The following is a 23830-nucleotide window of genomic DNA, read 5'->3' as shown; positions in this document are numbered from 1 at the left end:
TAATCAGAGTATGTTGTTTCCTCTCTTTCTTGTGAAGTACATTTTTATATACTACTGTAAATTAAAAATTTCATACAGGAAAGTATGATTAAAGCATATATGGTTAAGATTTTCCAGATGGATTTTTATGTAAATCTTTACCATAAACAATGAGTAATTTATATAGAGATTTTTTTTTTTGCTGTTGTAAATTTAATAGTAATTATTGGCAGCATTTTACTTTGAAATGTGAAGCATTTGAATATAATTGGAGTACCATACAATAATTGCCATGGCATAGTGATGTAGGTACATCTTTACAATACCATTATGTATTCTCCTTTAGGAAAATAAGCTAGGGTCTCAGTAATTGTTTTTTTTATTTTTTAAAGATTTATTTATTTATTTCGTGTATGTGGGTACACTGTCGCTGTCTTCAGACACACCAGAAGAGGGCATTAGATCTTATTACAGATGGTTGTGAGTCACCATGTGGTTGCTGGGAATTGAACTCAGAACCTCTGGCAGAGCAGTCAGTGCTCTTAACCACTGAGCCATCTCTCCAGCCCATCAGTAATTGTTTTTAATTAATTAATTTGTTTTCATCCCAAACACTGCTGCTCCCCCTCCTGGTTCCTTCCTCAAAGAGTCCTTTCCCCCAGCCCCCCTCCCTCTCTCCATTGAGAGGGCGGGACCCGACCCGCCCCCATACGCCCTACCCTGGCATATCAGGTCTCTGTCAGATTAGGTGCATCCTCTCCCACTGAGGTCAGACATGGCAGCCATGAATACTGAGTTGCCTGTCTGCTACGTATGTGTGGGAGGGCCTGGTTCCAGCCTGTATATGTTTTTTGGTTTGTTGCTCAGATTCTGAGAGCTCCCAGAGGTCCAGGTTTGTTAACTCTGTTGGTCTGGTCATCCTGTGAGGTTCCCATCTACTTCTGGGCTTTCAGTCCTTCCCCCAACTCTTTCGTAAGTGTCCCCAACCTCTATCTATGTTTGGCTGTGGGGTGTCTGCCTCAGTTTCAGTCCAGTCTGCTAGGTAGATCCTCTCAGAGGACGGTTATGCTAGGCTTCTGTTTACAGGCATAACAGAGTATCATTAATAATGTCAGGGACTGGTGCTTGCCCATGGGATGGGTTTCAAGTTGGGCCAGTTATTCATTGCCCTTTTCTTAGCTCTCTGCTCCATCCCTGCATTTCTTTTAGACAGGACAAATTTTGGATGAAAAATTTTGTGAATGGATTGATGTTCCTATTCTTCCACTGAGGGAGGATCCTGCCTGCCTACAAGAGGTGGACTCTTCAGGTTCCATTTCCTACTGTTAGGCATCAAAAGTCACCTGCATTGACTCCTGGGGGCCTCCCGTGTCCCAGGTCTCTGGGACTTCCTAGAAATTTTCTCCTTCTCCTACTCCAGGCAGCTGCAGATTTCCATTCATTCTCTTGGCCCACTGGGCCTCTCTCCTGTCTCTTCCCCAACCTGATCCTGCCTTTGCCTTCTCCACCCCATCCCCCTTCCAACAGTTCCCTATCTCCCTCTGCCTCCTATGACTGTTTTGTTTCCCCTTCTAAGTGTGATTCAGGTATCCTCACTTCTTGTTTATTTCTTTGGGTTTGTGGGGTGTTTCATGGTTATTCTGTACTTTATGGCTAATATTCACTTATTACTGAGTACATACCATGCCTGTCCTTTTGGGTCTGGGTTACCTCACTCAGGATGATATTTTCTAGTTCCATCCATTTGCCTACAAAATTCATCTTGTCTTTGTTTTTTAAATAACTCTATAGTATCCCATTGTGTAAATGAAGCACATTTTCTGTATCCATTCTTTGGTTGAGGGAACTCTTGAGTTGTTTCCAGTTTCTGGCTATTATGAATAAAGCTGCTAAGAACACAGTGGAGCGCATGTCCCTTGGTCTCAGGAATTCTTGGAAGCATCTTCTCTCTCTTTTTTTTTTTTTTTTGGTTTTTCGAGACAGGGTTTCTCTGTGTAGCCCTGGCTGTTCTGGAACTCACTCTGTAGACCAGGCTGGCCTCAAACTCAGATATCCGCCTGCCTGCCTCTGCCTCCCAAGTGCTGGGATTAAAGGTGTGTGCCACCACCACCCGGCCGGAACTATCTTCTCATATGTAATCTCATGTTATGTTTTATGTGTTATAAAATAAATTACATGAATATTTAATAATAAGCCATATTGTTATGATTTTGATGGAGCTATCTTGAATTGCAGGTATATTTGTATGCCTCTAAAAGAATTATTTGAAAAGTTCCACAATTACTTTTTATGTACTGTCTTAGTTAGGGTTTTACTGCTGTGAACAGATAGCATGACCAAGCCAACTCTTAAAAGGACACCATTTCATTGGGGCTGGTTTACAGGTTCAGAGGTTCAGCCTTTTATCATCAAGTCAGGAGCATGGCAGCATCCAGGCAGGCATGGTGCAGGAGGAGCTGAGAGTTCTACATCTTCATTTGACGGCTGCTAGATACTGGGTTCCAGGCAGCTAGGACGAGGGTATTAAAACCCACATCCACAGTGACACACCTACTCCAACAAGGCTGCATCTTCTAATAGTGCCATTCCCTGGGCCAAGAATGTACAAACCATCACATGTACCCAAGCTACCAATGAAATCTGTCTTCTGTATTCCAAATCTGTTCTACTGGTTATTATTAGCTACTGTCTCTTTACTAAAGTCATGGTCATAGGAGTAAACTTTCTAACCGTTTCTCTTATATTTGCTGTTTTTGAGGCCTATTTAGGAAGGTTAATAACTTGCAAAACTCTACATATGTAATAAGTAACTAGTCGTATGACAGATAATCCTCATTATATATCCCATCTTGCTTACTGTGGCTTTCAGAAGTTAAGCATTTATATTTTTCATGATTCTTCTCTATTTAGGAAAATAATTGAAGTATCATCAGGTGCCTATCATTAGAATAATCTTCTCAAATAGTTGTTACTTCGTGTAGGTAAGCTCCCTCCACTTTCCTAGTCTCAAGCTAGTATATCTGAGCATAAAGAAAAAAGATTTCACTGGCATGCACACATGATAAAAGGCTGAACCTCTGAACCTGTAAACCAGCCCCAATCAGATAGTGTTCTTATAAGAGTTGGCTTGGTCATGCTATTTGTTCACAGCAGTAAAGCCCTAACTAAGACAGTACATAAAAAGTAATTGTGGAAAGAAACTTAACATACCTATGAAATATTTTCTTGAAAATGTTAGCTAGTGAAAACCTAACTAGTTAGAAATGTCAATAAAAGAAGAAAAATTAAATTCTTTGAATGAAAGATTTTTAATAAAAATAAATTTTTATATTATTAAAATTTCATAAAATGTTTTGTGTGTAGTGCCCTACAGATTATCAGGAAAAGATGGGTAGGAATATGGATGATTATGAAGATTTTGACGAAAAGCGTAATACCTACCCAAGTGAAAAAAGTTTGGTAAAATTGCACAAACAGGTAACTTTAATTATTAATTTTAGCTGTTATGTATACAATTAGAGGATGTGAATTAGATTTATAACTGTTGCCCTTTATAAAAGGCTTTCTGCATGTTGGCTCAGTAGTTAAACTGCTTGCAGCTCACGTTTGAGGGACTGAGCTCAGTCTCCAGCACTGTGTATAAAGCCAGGCAGCGTGGCTGCTCCTGTGGTTCCAGTGATGTGGGGGGTGGTGTGCAGAATGAGGGACCATTGGCCAGGCAGGTCAGCCAAATCTGTGAGAGCCAGGTTCAGTGAGAGACCTTGTGTCAAAACAGGAGAGAATGCCTGGAGATACCTTACAGGGACTGTGGTTTCCACATGTCCACAACCACACATACAGGCACCCACCTCCCCAAACATGCGTGCATGCCAGTAAAATACATATCTAAAACTCTTGATTTCGTTCTTGTTATTGTTGAAATGTTTTAACTATGTGTTTCTGGATAGGGATACTGTTGGCAACTGGATATAAGAATTATACCTGTTCTATTAATAGAAAATATTTGTCATTTCAAAACATTAACATACTTGGTAACATTTAGAAAATCCATTAGTACTATTTTATTAAGACAAAGAAAAACTCTATTCTCTAGCAGAAAGTTAACCTCCTGTTCAGGCATATTGACAAGCTTATTCCTCTTCTGTGTTTAAGGTGATTTATTCAGTTCAAAGGCACCGTCGGACTCAAGTGCAATGGCAGATTCTTTTGGAACAGGCATTCTATCTAGAAGATGTAGCAAAAAATGAAACTAGCGCAACTCACCAATTCGTTCACACTTTTCAGTCATCTGAGCCAGAAAATCGATTTATCCAATATTTTTATAATCCTACAGTTGGTATGTAATTTAACATAAATGTCAAAGTTAGTAATTTTTCTACAAGGAAAATGTATGTTTCATCAATACAATGCTGACTTCTACGTGTATATTAATTTGTTTCATAGGGTAATATTAGATATCTGATAGACTTCCTCTAAAATAACTAGTTTACTTCTAATTCTCATTCTCCCGGAAGTCAGTTTTTGCCTGTAGTTCTTTGTCTAGGGTGGGACCTCGTGAAGTTTCTTTTTCTAAGTTAGCACATCTCTTGATGTTGCCATTGCGCCCGCCTTGTTTCCACAGCAGTTAGGAAAGTGTCTCACCACAGACTTCCTGGTATGCTGCCTTCTACAGTCTTTCTGCTCTTCTCTTCCCTGAGACTCCTAAGCCATAGATACAGGAGCTGTGAGATATTTGAAAAATACAAGGAAAATATTTGATGACAAAACAGGTTACATAAAATATATTTTATAATTTTTATGGAAGCTGTTTGAAATATCCATTCTCACTAATGATCTCACCATAAATGTGTATCATGGCTTTGACTTTTGATAGTATAAAACCATATTAATTAGCTAAACTTTAAAACTAAGCTTTCTGAATATTGACAGAAATTCCTACAAATTCACCAGCAGTATATAAAATATTTTCTCCATAATATTTGATAGCATTTCTCTCAACATACTGATTATTTTTTAAAAAATTTGAAACTTCTTAATATATTTATGCCTATGATTTTAAAATTTGTATACATTAAAATACAATTATAAATAATTTACATACATGATCAACTATGCTTAGAGACCAAAAATAAATAAACAAATAGTAAAAAGGAACAGAGATAAGGATAATGGCTGTGTTAAGTTAGGGTATGAGGGCTTGAGGCATAGCTTATAATTGGGGAATCATCATAGAGAGGAAAATGATTGATACAATAGGGAACTCGAGGCAGTATTTGTGGGTAGTGGAGATTAGATAGGAGATACTGAACAATGAAGAGAATGGCCTTACTTTAGGAGGTGAGATAGACAGCATTAGTGTGAGAAAATGTAGCAGTCAAGTAGCAGTATGCTTCCTTCTGACTGCTTATGCTCTCTTAGGAATGTACTGACAATAAATGCAGAGGAGATTTTCCAAGAAGGTACAAACCAGTCACAACGGGTATTGGAAGAAAATGGAGAATTATAGTGAGCTCTTTAGGTGTGCTCAGGGTCTGTTGGAAGTTGGTGATAATTTAAGATGAGAATAGTCAGCAAAGGTGTGTCTTTCTTCTGCAGTGTACATGTATGCAGTGTACTCAAAGAAACCTAGGAGTTGCACCAAACAGTGTGGCTTAACCAGACAAGTACAGTGAAGGAAGAGAGGGTAAAGGAATTGAGGCTGGAGAGTAGTTATCTTAAAGACTGTGGGATCTGAGCTGGGAAAGGAAGGAAAAATGGAAGGATATTAAAATTGTCCAATAACAGTAAAAAGGTAAAAGAAATAAACATTTTGCTTGACCTGGTAGCCAGTCAGTACAGTTGAAGTACAGATGAAGGCACTGCTTGGGGATGAGGAAATGGCTTCTATACAAAAATTACCATTGTTAGCAATAAAACGTTAGGAATGGCTATGGGAGTGAGTGACTGGGTTAGAGGGGACACTAGAAGATGAGAGGAGATGAAGACAATGGGAGAAGAAGGAATTGTCTGTCTGCGTGATGTTTAAATAGAAGAAAGAATTGTCTGTGTGATGTTTAAATAGGAATTATGTGGAGGCAGTGAGTCTGAATCATAGCTTTTCAATAGATAAAGTAAAGATGTAGCCTTACTGCAAGCTGGAACTCAGTGGTAGATGATATCTTCAGTACACACTATAACCCTGGGTTCAGTCTTCAATGGGATGGATGGGATTCAGACTTAATAAAACCAGAATTTCACCAACTCTTCTCATATATCCAGGTTCTTCATATGTTAACACTTTATTAATTTCTTTTTTCTACATATAGTTTTTCCCTAATCTTTCAGAGATTTCTATATATGAAGCCTTTTGACCCTTGGTAATTTCAGTCTATACTTTCTAAAAATTCAGCTACTCAAGTAGCTGAATATAATTAGAAAATTTATCAGAAAATAATTAGAAAATTAACATTAATAATTTACTTTTACATATCTTGTATTTTGTCAAATTTCATAGTTGTTTTATTGCTTAGTCTTTTTAAATCGGACACAGGTTTTCAGTCCTATGTGTTTTACTCTCTGTGTATTTTATAACATTGATGTTTGTGGGCAGCTAGGTCTTTGCTGAATGTCCCCAACTTGGAGTTTGCTGTATCCTCATGATTAGATACAGCTTATGCATCATTTGCAGTAATGCCACAAAGGTGATGTCATGCTCTCCTCTGCATCAGAGCAGGAAGCACATGGGTATCAGTTTCTACACTGCTGTTGATCTTTGCCCAGGGTCAGGCCTGTTTTTCCACTGTGAAGTTGCATTTTTCTCTGTATTGTCTGATTTGCTGCTACTTTGAAAGACTATAAATCCTGTATACTGATTTAGTTTTCCTAATTGTATTTTTCTTGTATTTTCCAGAGTGGTACTGGGAATGCCTTTTGCGTCCATGGTTTCACAGGATACTTGCTGTGGTTTTGTCTATCTTCTCTGTGATTGTTGTGTGGTCAGAGTGTACCTTCTTTAGCACAACTCCTGTCTTATCCCTTTTTGCAGTATTCATACAGCTGGCAGAAAAGACATACAATTATATTTACATTGAGGTCAGTTTTTTCATATTAGTCATAAATTATGTTTGTTTATGCACACACTTTAACTGCTATATTTTCTCTTATGTTTCTTCTAGTAGGAGTGAAAGGAGTAGTCTCCCATAGTGCTGTTATGATGCTGCTTTCCAAAACAGCGCATCAGTTCATGCAGATTATAAAAACTTAAGAGCTAGAGCTGAAGATGAATGCATAAGTGTAGGGCAGTGACAGGCATTCTGTGAGGTTGCTTTGGCCCTCTGTTGTCAGGGAAACTATGCACCTTACTGTCTTCATTAGAGTTGTCAGGGAATAGTTAAATAGGACCTAGGAGGTTACACTGGTTGAAATGTTCATTTTTGTCTTCATAATTTCCTTTTATCTATTTAAAAACACACTATTCTTGTACTTATATTTTAGAACACCAGTAAATGTAGCTGAGGATGAGTAATAATTCTTGTGACAGTAAATAAAGTAATAAAGTCCTAAATCAAGTTTTAACTATTTGTTTTCCAGATTGCTTGCTTCCTTTCCATCTTCTTCTTAAGTATCTGTGTTTATTCTACTGTGTTCAGGATTCGCGTATTTAATTACTACTACTTGGCTTCACATCACCAGACCGATGCGTACAGTCTTCTTTTCAGTGGCATGTAAGTAGAACTGAGCTTGGGAAAAAGAAGTATCTCCATTTTACATGCTAATTATAGATCTCTTATTTCTTGTTCATGGATGTTGCATGAACATATATTTCTGTGAGCTAACTGTTCTATTATACATTAGATAGGTTACGTATATGTTAGGAGTGAAAAAGACAGTGAGCCTAAATTTACTAATTTGCGACTTTGTTTATGAACAGCTGAGGATTTAGAGGCTAAGTCAGATTTAAAGAGTGTGCTGAGAGTCAGCAGCCTGCCGAAGACTGAAAGTTTGAAGGACATTACAAAAACCGTTTTTTTCCTAGAAAAATTTACAGGGCTGGCTTTAGCTACACTATCCAGGCTATTTATTATTATTCAGGTATATTAGGTATTTATAATATATATAATGGGCTACAATCAGGGAAGTTCAAAGTAATATCTGGTGTCTTATAAAATTTTGTCTTATAAAAATATTAAAACCACCACTTTGTTAGTTTTTTTGTGACTATTACAAAACCTGACACAAACAACTTAGGGGAAGAAATATTTATTATGTCTAATGGTTTCAGAGACTTTAGTCTAGCGTTATTTGATAATGTTTTGGGCAAGAAGTGAGGCTTCACATGGCAAGAAGGGTCTATTGGAGCAGAGTTATCTACTTCCTGGTACCTAGGAAGCACAGATAGACTAACAGGACCCCAAACATGCTATCTTTTCTTCATACCTTCTAGAGGTGACTTGCTTCTCCTAGCTCCACCCTACCCCCTAAAGTAGAGCAACCCACTGAAGATGAACTCTTCCACATAGAAACCTATGGAGGCTGTGTCATGTATGAGGTATAGTTAAACAATAGCAAGAGTTTCAGAAAGTTACAGATACACCATATAACCCTCCTCAGGCTTCTCTTCATAGTGACATTGGCTGTGGTTGCTATACAATATTAAACCTAGAACTATATTAGCACTATGTTAGCAGCACTGTAGACTCTAACTAGTTCCTAGATTTTTATTCGTTTGATGTGCAGACTGCTATAGCTATCACCACCACAAGAGCTTCCTCTTGTCACTATCTCTTCCTTATATTTAAACCTTTTTGTGCTTCCAGCCTCTAGTTCTCTAACTCTAGCTATGTAAGATCCTCACTTTATACTTGATCTTAGGCAGAATGCTGAAATCAGGCACCCTGAGGCTCTAGTTAGTTATATAAGCACTCATTTCTTAAGGGAAATCTGATTAATAGGATTTCAGAATGTATCCCCAATAAGGACAGTTCACATGGAGAATTCAAACTATAGTTTGACTTGAATGAATATAATTGAAATATGTATATATTTATATATACACACATGTATAGTATGAAAATTATAGTTACAGTGATCTGAAATGTTTTAATACATTTCACTATAATGTACATTGTGTTTTGTTGTATTTAAAATATATATGTTGGTGCTTTTAAATGTTTATTGTAGGCTATTTTGCCGTTTGACTCCTCCTTTATGTCTTAACTTCTTGGGATTGACCCATATGGATTCCTCCATCTCCCACCAGAATACCCAGCCAACGGCATATACATCTGTAAGTGTGGTTCTTCAGGTTCCCTACCTACGTAAGATGTTGTTAGGAGTCCTCTTCTTTTGTCAGTAGAAAATCTGTGTAGCACATTGAACTCCTTTCTATCATGAGAGCCTTCTCTTAAAGGTTATGTATATAATTACTAATGATAGGGTTAAAGTAATTTTCTTTTTGGAATTTAAAAAAAATTGTTTATTTAGATTCCTTAGATGAGCAGCATCAGAAGCCTGCTCCATGGTAGCACTCGCATTATCTGTGTAACCTAAATGTGTATGGCTTTGTAGTAGGTATAAAACATGGGATTTCCTTAGAAGGAAGCCTAAACAGGAAGAAAGGTTAAGGAATTCACACCCCTTCGTACGTTGTTTCTAAAGTTTGAAAAGTCAAGTATGTTGGTGTAAATTCCTGTGGGTAAATTTTCTAGTGATGGGAAGGAAGGAATGAAAACCTGGAACTCTGCTGACTTAACTCTTCTCTTGCTCTTCAGATCATGGGTTCCATGAAAGTTTTATCCTTTATTGCAGATGGATTCTATATATATTATCCTATGTTGGTAGTAATTCTCTGCATCGCTACGTATTTTAGGTGAGAAATTTAACATTACCTTTTCCCCATACTCTTAGTTGGCTATAGATATCCCTTTCCCTTTATTTGTGTTTTAGGAGGCTTGGGGGGCTAGGGCTTGAGGGACCTTTTTGAGTAGTTGAGTCAGGTTCTCCATCTGGAGACAGTCGAAAGAATAGAGAAATGGAATTACTCTGTTGTAGTTATATAGGCTGTAGCGTGGTAAGAGTAACTGTAGGATGGTAACTCCAAAGTCTTGGACTGCTATACTGTAAGCATGTCTAGCTAGATTCTTTCCAATTACATAAGTTACTTAGTCTTTAGACTTATTCCATATTGTTGCTGGGTTTTTAAATCCTGCAGATGCTAGCCAACCTAAAGGGTCAGGTGAGGAGCACTTATAATCAAGATGGGTATATAAAGTTGGAAGAAAATATTTCTCTGTGCTTAGAAGGTACACAGCCTGCTCTTTCTGGGCTTAGAGAAGATTATAGAAACTTGGCAAAGGTAAAGTTCAAAAGGTTAAAGCTTTTAACAGTAATGAACTCATTCCAGCTATTGTTACCTATATAAGACTTGTTATACAAGATCTAGCCAGCCATAGTTCCTGCAGAGTGGGAATTGATATCTAGGCTCCATACCTTCCTGAGCTGATAGGTGCTCTGGAAGGGAGACATTTTTCTTTGAGGCAAAGGGAGGTCTCCTGTGTTCCAGTGGCTGGCCCTATACTTAACGCAAGTATGGAAAGCACTCACTGGACTTAGTGGATTTTTAATTTTTTTTTTTTTTAGAAAAAGATGCAAAGTTAAGGGAGGAGGTATTAAGAAGTATGGGGACAGTTAGAGGGGGAAATTGGGATTATATGTAATCATATTTATTGTATACATGTATGAAATTCTCAATACAAAAGGATATGCTTGCCTTAGCACCTCGTCTCTTTCTCATTCCTCACTCTCATATCCCTTCAGCCTTTGCTTACTGCTTCAAGTGTCCCAAGACGTGCCTAAAATATCACTTTTATACAAATGTCTTTTTTTTTCCTTTTTTTAATTGGATATTTTATTTACATTTCATGTCTTTAATATAAATTAATTTGCTTTTCTAATAAAAGCAAGTTTTATTAACTTTTGTTTAAGTCTCATATTATTTGTGCATAAATCAAAATAACATAGCATAGTAATATTAGAATGTTTATTTAAATAAATTCTCCACTAAGTTAAAATTTTTTTGATAAATAAAATAAGCTAAAAGATTATAATTTAAAATAAGACTATTAGATGAGCATGGTGGCACATGTCTGTAATTTCAGGGTTTTTTAGGCTAAGACAGAAGATCCCAAGTTCAAAGTCAGCGTTGGCTATATAGCAGTACATGCTTCAAGAGAAAAACATACATTAAGTATAATAAGATAGAAATATTAATATGAATTGACACTAAAACTATTGTTTTGAGGTTTTCCTCTAAGGTGGAAACAGCAATAGCAGATTTTATATATTTAATGCTGTATTGATGATGTGTTTACTCATTTAATAATTTAATGAACTTGGCTATCGAACCATAATGGAACATCCTGAACCTTTATGAGTACATCTTTTCATGTTAGTTCTTATATTGGCAATATGACGATTTTGAGATGAAATGACTATGTGGCTCAAAATAATATAGATTAGAATAATTCTGTGTCAAATATAAAATCCCAAATATAAGAAATCAGAAAAATGCTTAGAGGAAAACAGTCACTGTAGGGCTGGAGATATAGCTCAGTAGCGTGGTGGTACTGCCTAGAACGCCTAGCACTCTGTGTTTTATGAGGTCCAGGGTCTGCTCTGCCACAGGGCATGGCTGCTCGGGGAGGCGGGACACTGCTATGGGGGTAGGAAAGCATATAGTCTGAGGTACGGGATAGCTGGAGCTGGTTTGGGGGGTCCCTGGGCCTGTGGCGAGGCGGGGCCTTGGGGGTTCCCAGGTTCTAGAACACCTAGGCTGAAAGCTGTGGAAGACCTGAGAACAGAGTTGGGGCCTATGGGCTGTATCTAGCCCAGGCGGGACAGGAAAAGCGGGGAGCTCTGGCTGCTCCTACAGGGGAGAGTCCTTGGCTTGGTGGTGGGCTTGGCTTGAGTGTGTTGATGGAGGTCATGGCTGGGAATGCAGAGGCCTGCTACAGGAAATTAGCCAGCAGCTCTGTAGGCAAAGGCTGTCTTCTGGCTCCCCACGGTGGATCTCGATGAAAAGAGGCAGTCCATGGTTTTAAGGCATTTATTGTCATGGAAGAAAGTGGATGTATAAAAGCATTCCCCACTAATCAGGGTAGGCCTGAGGTTAACTACGTTTTGCTGGGAAGAATGTCTGGGAAGAAAGGTTATTGGCTAAGCCCTCCTGGCCTTTAGGTATCACATTAAATGGAGATCTGTCTTGAGCCTGTGTGACCACAGGTCAAGTCCTACATGTGAAGGGGATGGGACGTTGCCCTTATGTGACAGATAGCCACAAATCGGGGGGGGGGGGGGGGGGGGGGGCTGTGGCTAGTGTCAGGGGCCTGGTACCCAGAAACAGGCAAAGCTCCTACTGTCCATTCAGGGTCTCATGGGCTTTTAGACTTAGCTCAACTGGGGACCATGCCACAGGCTGGCGCCACACACACACACACACACACACACACACACACACACACACACACCTCAGAAAAGGAAGAAAGCAAGCATTAAAGGTTTCTTTCTATGCTGGGACTGATGTATGCTGTGGATGGGCAGCAGGAAGACCCTGCCTTTTGAGGGCAGCCTGAGCTCCACAGTGAACTTTAGGTTCACTAACTGAGTCTGTCTCAAAGAAAGGAGGAGCTTTACTCAAAGCCGTACACGTGTTCTTCTTGCAGAACAACAGATATTCTGAGTTAGCCAGATGTTTACACATGTCTTAATGTAAATTATAGATTTACATTTTAACTGTTGTTTTCCTTTACACACACACACACACACACTCCACCTCTTTCTCCAGTCCTTCAGTGAAACATATATTTATTTTTTAGGATTATATAAGAGTTAAATATGAGTGTATTGTCTGATCCATGTAGGATCTTTGGGAGCGGGGCTGGGGGCATTCAAAACAGTGTTTCTCTGTGTAGCCCTGGCTGTCCTGGAACCCAGTCTGTAGATCATGCTGGCCTTGATCTTAGAGATCCGCCTGATCTCAGAGATCCGTCTGCCTCTGCCTCCCAAGTGCTGGGAATAAAGGCATGTACTACCACTGCCTAGCACCACACTAGGGTCTTAACAGAATAAATTGTGCTTATCCATGTATTGCTTCCTACCTTCTGTACCATGATTTTAAGGTTCTCTTGTCCTATATGACAATCAGATTTAAATGCCTAATAAGATTTCAAATAATTACCCTCCAGATAAGATATAATCATTAACAGTGTATAATAGAAAAACTTCAATTCTTGAGTGGAAAAAAACCTCATAACATTAAAATTTACACAATTAAGATTTTTGTTAGCCAAGCAGGATGATCTAAGCTTAAAATCAAAGAGGCTGGGGGAGGAAGGTCACTATGAGTGTGAGGCCAGCCTATTCTAATATAGTGAATTCTAGGACAGCCTGAACTTCAGAGTGATCTCATGTCTCAGAAACCAAAAGATTGTGTAAGCAAGAAATTTCTACATGTACTGATGCTGATTGTATTAATTTATTTATTTTTGTTCATTTATTGTTTTTAAAACAGAGTTCCACTTTGTAGCTTTGACTGTTCTGGAACTCACTCTGTAGATAGGAGTTCTTGAACTCACAGAGATCTGCCTGCCTCTGCCTCTAGAGTTCTGGGATTAAAGGTGCGTGTCACCACTGCTCAGGAAAACGCTGATTTTATATGCATACTTTAGTATTAAAACTACTCTGAACATTTAAAAAGAACACGTTGATTTTGTTACAGCCATCCTGTAGAGTGAGAAATGTAACATAACATTTGATTGTTTGGTTTTCAGACAAAGTTTCAGTGTAGTCTCAGCTGGCCTCAAACTCATGACCATCCTGCCTCAGGCTCTCAGATATTGCGATTATAGGCATGAAGCTTCATATGCATCTGGACATAAGCACTGTAAAAAGAAAGAAATAAGGACCTTTTGGAGAGTGGCTAGCTGCATTGCTGTGCAGTCTGCCATGATAACTAATAACCAGTCATGGTTTCTCTGGGGCTGAGAATGGTAAAGAACAATTTATCAAAATATTTACAAAATGAAATAATACTTATTGTTTTGAAATCTGCTTTTACTAGTTTGGGCACCCGTTGTTTGAATCTGCTTGGTTTCCAGCAGTTCATGGGAGATAATGATATGACATCAGATCTAGTTGATGAAGGAAAAGAACTAATCAGACGAGGTAAGATTTGTTATCTTAAAATAAATAAAAGGGCAATTTTAAGTGCTAAGACTCAAATACAATATGAATGATTGCAAAATTTGCATATGATTTTATTCTACCTTAGGTGGTTTAACCTAAAAAACTATATGTCTTATTTTCTTCACAAAAATATTTGAAAATATAATTTAAGGTTTATTATGAAGAAATTGTACAGTATAAATTAGTAATGAATCTGCAACTAGATAGTAAGTATTTGATTTATGGTCTTGGACTTTGTGTTAATCAGCTTTCTGACTATGTGACAAAATAACCGGGATAGCTTGCAAGGAGGAAGGACAGCTTATTTTACTTCACTCTTTTACTTTTTTCAGTCTATGGTTACTTGCCTTTTGACCAGCAGAATGTGTCATGGCAGAGAGCAAGTATCACATAGAATCAAGGAGAGACACAGGAAGAGGCTATGGTCCCAGTTGTAACTTCAGTCTACCCCGGTGATTTAACTTCCTTCTCCCTGGCCCTGCCTTCCCAAGGCTTCAGCACCTACCAGCCTGCAAAACCTGTTGGCCAGAACTTTAAGGAAAAATCCAAGATCCAAGCCATAGTAGATTTGTCTTTGTTTTGAAACGTCTTTAACAAGTTCTATGCAACCATAAAGCTCATTGACTTAAAGAGTTTTAGTTTGTTACTATGTGCACAATCTTTCAAACTGTTTTCTTTCTTAGAACATACTGATCATTGATAAGAGAATAAGAGTACTATTAAAATACATAGAGTTTTCTTAAAGAACACATACTGTGTTTTCTTTACGTGCTGGTAGGATGAGTGAAAGAAAGCCTTGATTTGAGGAGGATGTTTTTTTTGTCTCCAGAATCCAGCTGTAATATGCTCTCCGAAGAAGTATTGTCTATTTGATATGATAATTCTGTATTTGTCTTAGAAACCCCTTCCCAATATTGATAAGAATGGTGAGCTGGAAGATACTGAGAGAATGGCTGTCACGATCACCACTCTGTAGACTCTATCTTAAGGGAAGCGCTGCACATGCAATCCAAAGAGCTTATATTAGAACAGAATTATACAGCAAGTATAAACTTAGAAGAAAAGTCCAAAAGAGAATAGAAGCTACAGGAAAACAAATCTCAGATCACCAAAATGAAGAGCAGTTTTTTCACTAAAGGTGACAAGACTCCAAAGCTATGTGTAGCAAAACAGGAATTTGTAGTAGGTTGTAATACTGTAGTCTGCTCTTGCTTCGATTACTGTATTTCTAATGAAACCATGTTATACTAAATTTGTGGCCTTTTTATTGTCTTTAGAGAAAAGAAAAAGGCAAAGGCAAGAGGAAGGTGAAAATAGAAGAAGAGTAAGTATAGTAGTTCATTAAATTGCTGTTAACCATGAGATATCTTGGAAGCACCATAAGAATCTCACTTGGGGTAAATGGTTACAGATGAGAAACAATAAGTAAAGGGCATAGGATTTTCTTTTCCCTTTAATGTGGATTTGCCTGAGTGTATGTTTTTGTACCATGTTCATCACTGGTGCCCAGAGTATGCGGAAGTGCATTTGCGTCTCCTAGAACTGAATTGCAGATGGCAAGCAACTCTGGTCCCTTAGAAGAGCAGCAAGTATTCTTAACCACTAAGCTATATAGCCAGCCCTGGGTATATTTTTAAAGAAAGGAACATTTTAAGACTTCTATGTACACACATGCTAGGTATCCTGTCAGAATGGGTTCAATATGCATCAGTTTGTTGACTAAACTAAACATACAGTGACCGAGCAAATTTATGCAGCCTTATTGATAATGTAGTTTATGTTGCTTTAAAATCATTATGCTTTTTCTAATATGACAGTTGTATTTTCATCTTTAATTTCTCTTTGGTCCTCCATTTTCTGAGGCAAATCTTTGAGAGGGTGGGAAAAAATGAGAGAAAAGAAAATCTACTCACAATTTCTATAGCTTTTTAATGTTGATGTGTTGATGTATGTAACTGTAATTTGGGGGGTGGGGTTCTTCTTCCCTTTTGCTCCCAAATAATTGCAGAGTGTTTCTATGTCTACTCTTTTTAAAAAGTATTTATTTCTTTTGAGACAGTCTCTCATTAGAGGGCCTGCAACTCACTACATAGACCAGGATGACCTAGCACTTACTCGAGATCTACTTGTTTCTGTGCTGGGTTTAGCTCCCAAATGAATGACACAGAGACCTGGTCTCTGCAAGCACCAAGCTGGGCAGGTTTTGAGCTATTCTGATCCAGTTGTGCTGCCTACTTCCCAGCCATGTGGTCCTTTACCTGCATCTGAGTCTTGCCGTGGTTCGCTTAAGTCCGTGTATATCTTCAGGGCTGCTCTCACATTGTGACCTCATGGCAAATTCTGATTCATCCACATGGTCTCTCTACCTTTCTTCTCTCCCTTTTTCTCCTCTCCTTCTTCTAGCCCTCTTCTTGCTGGGACCCCAAAACTGGGATCAGAAGTCCTGCCCTATTCTCTTCTCTTCTGCCTAACTAATTGGCTGATCAGCTCTTTATTAACCAATCATTGGTGATGGGAAACAATTTTTGCATAACATTTCGACTAGCAATGCTTGACCATGCCAATGTCTGGACTATAACCAGATGTCTGGGCATAGAGATCAGTATCTGAATACCCAGTGCTTAAAACAATCCCCCAAGAGATGTATTTACCCTGAAAAGTACATAAGAGGAGATGTCGTAGTTGTCAGTGTATTTTACCATATTCCATATAAACAGGAGACTTGTATATTTAGGATGGTGGTATATGCCTTTAATTCTAGCACAGATACAAATAGATCTCAGTGAGTGCTAGGCCATTCTGGACTACCTAGCAAGTTCTAGGCCCACTATTGTCTCAAAATAAACTTTTTTTTTTTTTTGGTTTTCAATTTCTAGACAGGGTTTCTCTGTATAGCCCTGGCTGTCCTGGAACTCACTCTGTAGACCAGGCTGGTCTTGAACTCAGAAATCCACCTGCCTCTGCCTTCCAAGTGCTAGGATTAAAGGCATGCACCACTACTGCCTGGCCAAACATTTTTTTTTTTTTTTTTTTTTTGGTTTTTCGAGACTGGCCAAACATCATTTTTAAAAGATAGATTTGTTCTTTATTTCACAATTAGAACCAAAAGTAGACATTACTAGAAATAGATTTCACCTTCTATTAGGATAGCTCTTCCCAACCTGTGGGGGTTGAATAGTTCTTTCACAGGGGTTAGATATCAAGTATCCTGCATATCAGATATTTGTATCACGGTTCATACATAACACTAGTAAAATTACAATTTTGAAGTAGCAATGAAAATAATTTTATGGTTGGGGATTACCATAACACAAGGAACTGTGTTAAAGGGTCTCAGCATTGGGAAGGTTGAGAACCATAGTATTAGAACTTCTAACTTCTACAGTGTACCAGAATTGTAATAGACTTGACTACATAAACATAAAACATGTATTCAAACTTCCCCAAGTGTCTGGCATGAACGAATGGCTTGTATAGAACATTGAATAGGTGCTCTCAAGTGACCATTTCAGTTAGCTAGGTATAAGGTATAGAATGTTAGTTAATGAGATCACACTGTCTTCCATGGTAACTCGTAAGTCTGTGTGAGTCACAGTCTTGCATACAGCCTTAATTTGTTACCAAAAATGACTTATCAGATCTTCAGTATTTATAGCTTGCTCAAGTAAAAGAAGGTTTTTAACATAACTTTTATATGGTCAGGGTAAGCTTGTTATTGTAACAATTTTTGAAGTTTTAGTTAGAATAATATGTTAATACAATCATAGCCAGCAAAATGTTTTTGTTAAAAATTAAAGGTGATAAAAATTGATTTTAAAGACTGTTAAAATTATATTGACTTCTAATGAATTTCTGATGAAAAATGGTTATATTACTTTGCATCTAGACCTTTGACAGTATAATATATACTATATTTTGATTGGGTTTCTGCTCTAGGAGTGGAAAGAACGTTATGGACACAACAGAGAGGATTCCACTCGGAACAGAAATGTTCATCCTGACCCCAAAGAGTCAAATTTCTCAGACACTACTACCAATTGGTGTAAGTAGCTTATTTCTTAGTTTATTTAGGAATTATTGTTTAATGTTTGCACTGTATAGAAACTGAAACCATACCATCTGGCATCACAAACATCTCTACACTGACTTCCCTTCATCATTGTCCAGTGTGTACAAGGAAGGGGAAATGGTATATCAGGTATAGTAGTTGTGTTATTTCCAAGGTGTGTTCTAGGGAGGTATTTGTTTCTACTGTTTACCTTGATGTTTTTCATCCTTTTCTACTGGTTGAGGTATTACTGAAGTGCTTTTCCATGTATATAGTGAGAGAAAAATAAATTTCTTGTCCCCAGGATGTTCATAGTTTGGAGAAGTACTAAAGTTAGACACAAGTCCTCCAACAGTGGTGTGAGTTAAGAAGCCTGTGTAGCACTGACCTTGCACTGGCATGAAGAAGAAACAAGCCCATTGACCTGGGGAAGACGTCAGGAACCCTGTCTTTGTCTTCGCACAGAACTTGACACTGTGTAGCAGGCAAAGTTTTGTCTTTGGGGAAGATGAGATATTGCTAAGGGAGCTGCACTACTGCGGCTTCTGTGAATAGGGTTCTGTCTGATAGTGAAGATGAAGCAGGAAATCTGAGCATTCTTCCCTAGCTACTCATCTGTACAGTAACAGTGTGCTGTTAGAGGAGGAATAGAAGCACAGGTACTCTCCTAATGGTCTGAAAACAGAAAACAAGTACCAGAAACATACCTTTGTGTTGAGGCCCATCTAAACACAAGGAAAAACTGAAATCTGTAGAGACTGAAGGGAACTAAGTCAGGGTCTAAATTCACAGTAAGTATGGTATAGTAATTCAGGCCTCCAACATTGACACCCCTATAGAAAGAGGTATGCCCATTCTGAACGTAACTGTTACTTACCTTAGCTTCTGTATCCTTTTAAATGAAATGTCTAGTCTTTAACAAGAAGTTCTGAGGTAATAAGGAAATAAAGTATAAGCCATCTTTAAAATATGAAACAGTAAACATCCTAGGCCTAAGAGTGCTTCAAGTATTAGAATTATCAGGCAGATCATTGATGGAAATAACTAATTAACGTGTTTAAAGATGTAGTGGGAAGGTTGGATAGTGTGCACAAAGAGATGTAGGGAATTTCACCAGGCAGCTGGAAATTATATAAAGGAGCTAGATGGAAATGTTAGAAATATTTTAATAGCAGACTCCAGTGATGTTGCAGACTTCTCATGTAGGTTTTACCACAGAGTGTACACCTGTGCTGAAAGTATTTACCTTGGGGGATAGAAAAAGGGTTCTCTCTTAGGAGTGTATTTTTATACTAAATATTTCTGTAATGAAAATTGAGCTGAGTATTCAGAAATGAATGATAGCTACCTAGATAAAAGGCGTTTTCTTTAGAAAATGACTAAGATGTAGTGATGTGAGAGAATGTCTGGGAATATATGCTTTCTCATGACGAGTTTCCACACAAGCAAGCTAATAAGAGGAGCTCCAGAGACAGCCTAGAAACAGACACCATCATGCTCAAAAGTATACATTTTATATTGTAGGTAAATATGTATACATATGAAATTTTATTTACAATTCAGATGGTAAGATCTTTAACTTGGGAAGAACATGATCTTTATTTAAATTTTTACTTTTTATTACTTTTTAATATTCATACATATATTTTGATCATATTCTTACCACTTTCCCATCTCCTTCCAGTTCATTCCCCTCTACGTACCCAACCTCATGTTTTTGATTTTTGTCTTAAACAACGACATAGAAAGAAAACAAAGAAATAAAAACATAAAGCCAACCAATGAAAAAAAACACCATAAAGTATGTTTTGTGTTGCTTAACAATTCCCAAGCATGTGGCTTGCCCTGGAGTGCGGTAGATATATCCAGTATCACTCCATTGAAGAAAACTGATTTTTCTCTCTCTCAGTAGCTATCAATTACAAATAGCATCTTGCTTAGGGATGAGACTTTGTGCCTGCCTTAACTTCTCCATACTGGGATTTTGTGAGTTTGAACATGTATCCATTGTGTCACAGTTGTGTGAGTTAATGTATGCACGAAAGGACTGCTATTGTGTCTGAAAAAACGTTTCCTTGAGAGAAGTTGAATGACTCTGTGTCTTACAATCTGACTGTCCTCTTTTCTTTGAGGAGAGGGGAATGATATAAAGACATTCTTTTTAGGGATAAGTGCTTCAGTCTTTCACTCTCTACAGTTGTCCAGTTTTGGATCTCTATGCTAATTATTTACCATAGTAAGTAATGAATTTACCTTCTCTGATGAGGTTTAAGCAATGCACTAATCTAGGCGTGTAGCAATATGTCAACAGGTGTTGGATTCTTAGGTGCAAGTCCAATCGTTGTCAGAATATCCAGCAATCCAGCAAATGCAACAGCAAACTAGCAATAGCAAAAGCAGGAGGGGTGGGGGCAGTGGCTACCACAGACCCTCTCAGGGCTCTTGCATTTATACTCTTTCCAGAGTACCCAGAATTAAACTATCTGCAGCTGGCACAAATCATGCCCCTCCACACACCCCTAGAATACAAGATATTCATAGTTAACAGCTCTGGAAAATCTGAAACAACTCCATACCCCGCACCTGGGATTAAAACAAAAACATATTCCTATAACATAACTGGATTTTTAAAGAAACCAAGGCTCTAACTACAGTGGCTGGTTACTCCTCTAACGTTTATGCCACTGTTGCCCTAATGGGTGATTTTACAGGCAGGTTGCTATTGTAGTTTACAGGGTTCATAGAGGAGTGAGATTGATGGTTCCTGTTCTCTAGTAGCATGAGTAGTACCTTCCACCACTGATGTTAGATAGTAGCTGAGAACTAGCTCAACTTCTCTCTGTTCAGTCACATGAAGCATGGTCTGCTGCTGCTGTTTAGAAAAATGAATTTAATGACAGTATAAAATATGACTTTTAGAGAAATGAAGCTCAGAAACCATTTTAAAGTCTGTTTTTATAGTGAAGTCAAGGAGTGATGTGGGCTTAAAGTAAGACAATGGAACTTGAATGAAGACAGAAGATTGAAGGATATTTAGGATAGAATAAATAGTGAGGGGCTTTGGCTAAAACTCAGAAACCAGGAAGAACCTATAAAGAACTTTAGATACTTATCATTGAGTGAAAGTCTGCAGTATTGAAAGATCTGAAAGTATGAGGGAACTGTTAAGAAAAGAACAAACACAAAGCTTTAGATAAGATGACCATTTTCACTATGTTAATTGTACCAATCTGTGGGCATGGGGCATCTTTCCATCTTCTGAGATCTTCTACAGCTTGTTTCTTCAGGGACTTGAAGTTCTTGAAATATAGATCTTTTACTTGCTTGGTTAGAGTTACACCAAGATATTTTACATTATTCACGGCTATTGTGAAGGGTGTTGTTTCCCTAATTTATCTCTTGGCCCATTTATCATTTGTATAAAGGAGAGCTGCTGATTTGTTTGAGTTCATTTTATATCCAGCTACTTTGCTGAACATATTTATCAGCTATAGGAGTTCTCTGGTAGAATTTTTGGGATTGCTTATCTATACTACCATATCATTTGCAAATAGCAATACTTTGGCTTTTTTCTTTCCAATTTGTATCCCCTTGATCTCCTTTAGTTGTCTTATTGCTCTAACTAGAACTTCAAGTACTATATTGAAAAGATAGGGAAAGAGTTGGCAGCTTTGTCGTATCCCTGATTTTAGTGGAAATGCTTTAAGTTTCTCTACATTTAGTTTGATATGGACTACTGGCTCGCTGTATATTGCTTTTATTATGTTTAGGTATATTCCCTGTATCCCAGATTTCTCTAATACCTTTAACATAAAGGAGTATTGGATTTTATCAAAGGCTTTTTCAGTATCTAATGAGATAATTGTGATTTTTTTCCCTTCAGTTTGTTTATACAGTGGATTACATTAATGGATTTTCATATATTAAACCTTTTATATGCTGGGTGGATAAAGTATGAGAGAAACAAGGAACAAGCTTAAGTGAATGGCTTAGCACATTCATGATTAACTCCAAGTCACCAATAATGCATCAGTGTCATATTAAGGACAAAAAATATATAACCACTTGCCCTTGGTCTCATTTAACCAAGAATGATTCCAGATTCATGCTTCCTGTCTTCCATCCTGTTTGTCTATGGTATGAGTCTGAATCTGTGCCTGCCTGAAGGCTGCCTTGTAGATTTGTCCCTATGACTGTATCTCTCTCTCTCTCTCTCTCTCTCTCTCTCTCTCTCTCTCTCTCTCTCTCTCTCTCTCTCTGTGTGTGTGTGTGTCTAACAACAGGTTTCACTCAGTCTTTATGGAATACCACAGAAAGAATCACATGGAAAGAATGGAATACTTTACAGAAATCTTTTTGGTTTTGTTTTTCAACATGGGGGTTTCTCTGTGTATCCTTGATTGTCCTGGAACTAGCTCTTTATCCAGGCTGACCTCAAACTCACAGAGATCTACCTGCCTCTGCCTTCTGAGTGCTGGGGTTGAAGGTGTGCTGCTGCTACCACTACCCAGATATTTTACATAAATCTTTAACAAGAGTTTTTCAAGGGATTCAGTCACTGGCTTCAACTGATCCCAACAGAACCAGATAACAAATAGTACCTCAAACATCATTATTTATCAGCCAATATCCATGAGTAGATATTCATTTTAGAAGATTTCTCTCAACATTTGTATTTGCTGCTTTTAGCACTTACATTGTTCTAGGTCAAGGACATGGACAAGTATATGATGTAAGATTACAACTATGCAATACCTTTGGTTGTAAAAATTGATTATGTAAGAAACCCAAAGATAGATAGTTATATTGCTTTCTTAAAGGAAGGTGGAATAGATGGGCTGAATGCATAGGATAGCTGTATTGTGACTTCAAGGTGTATTTTTGACTGGCTGTGAGATCCAGCAAAAGTTCCAGTTTCTTAAAACGTCATAGATATTGTCATAATATTGCATCACCACATTAGGAAAGAGGCTGAGGACACAAAGAAATGATATAAACATCTTGCCTAAGTTTTTCAAAAGAGCTGTCTCTAGTCTTTTAATGTCTGTACTTATGGGTGCAATATGTACAGAGGCCAGAAGAGAGCAGCAGATCCCTTGAGCTAGACTTACAGGCATTTGTGAGCCATGTGACTCGTGTGTTAGAAACCAAGCTCTGGTTCTTTTCAAGAGCAGCAAATGTCCATGACAGTCATCTTTCCAGTTCCATTTTTTTTAAAGATACTTGATCTGCCTAAAGCAATATTTTGATATGTAAATTGTTTACAAGAAACCCCTATTCATGTGGAGAAGGGATACTTACCGGGACTGTAATGACCTACATGTCAAGCATTACCCATGGGGCCACTGAATACTTGCAATGTGGATGCCTCCGTGTTAGCAGTATTTTTTTGATAAATTAATTTCATCTGTATCTTTATAATTTTTAATATGGTGGCTAGAAAAATTCAAAGAAGTTATAGACTTTTATTTATTTATTTATTTATTAGCCAGTATTGCCCTCGTTTTTGCTTTATGGGATAGATGTTCTTTTCTTCAAGAGTTGAAGTTCAGCTGCCATATACCTCAGATTTCCAGCCAAAAT

At 37.8% G+C, this 23830-nt stretch overlaps 1 protein-coding gene across 3 annotated transcripts in view; it reads left to right on the top strand.

Annotated features, from left to right (window-relative positions):
- Window positions 1-23830, top strand: part of Lmbrd2 (LMBR1 domain containing 2) — a 55075-nt gene that overhangs the window by 24550 nt on the left and 6695 nt on the right. For all 3 annotated transcript variants that reach the window (XM_034523427.2, XM_034523426.2, XM_076916109.1), the window contains exons 8-16: window positions 3343-3456; window positions 4132-4315; window positions 6869-7050; window positions 7549-7682; window positions 9139-9244; window positions 9729-9826; window positions 14075-14178; window positions 15477-15523; window positions 18136-18241. In XM_034523427.2, coding sequence (XP_034379318.1) covers window positions 3343-3456; window positions 4132-4315; window positions 6869-7050; window positions 7549-7682; window positions 9139-9244; window positions 9729-9826; window positions 14075-14178; window positions 15477-15523; window positions 18136-18241 — 1075 coding nt within the window. The remainder of the gene's footprint in view (window positions 1-3342; window positions 3457-4131; window positions 4316-6868; window positions 7051-7548; window positions 7683-9138; window positions 9245-9728; window positions 9827-14074; window positions 14179-15476; window positions 15524-18135; window positions 18242-23830) is intronic.

The sequence above is a fragment of the Arvicanthis niloticus genome, chromosome 19 (assembly GCF_011762505.2).
Source record: "Arvicanthis niloticus isolate mArvNil1 chromosome 19, mArvNil1.pat.X, whole genome shotgun sequence".
NCBI classification, from domain to species: Eukaryota; Metazoa; Chordata; class Mammalia; order Rodentia; family Muridae; genus Arvicanthis; species Arvicanthis niloticus.
The sequence above is the reverse complement of the archived record's forward strand: the minus strand, read 5'-3'. Positions and strand labels throughout refer to the sequence as shown.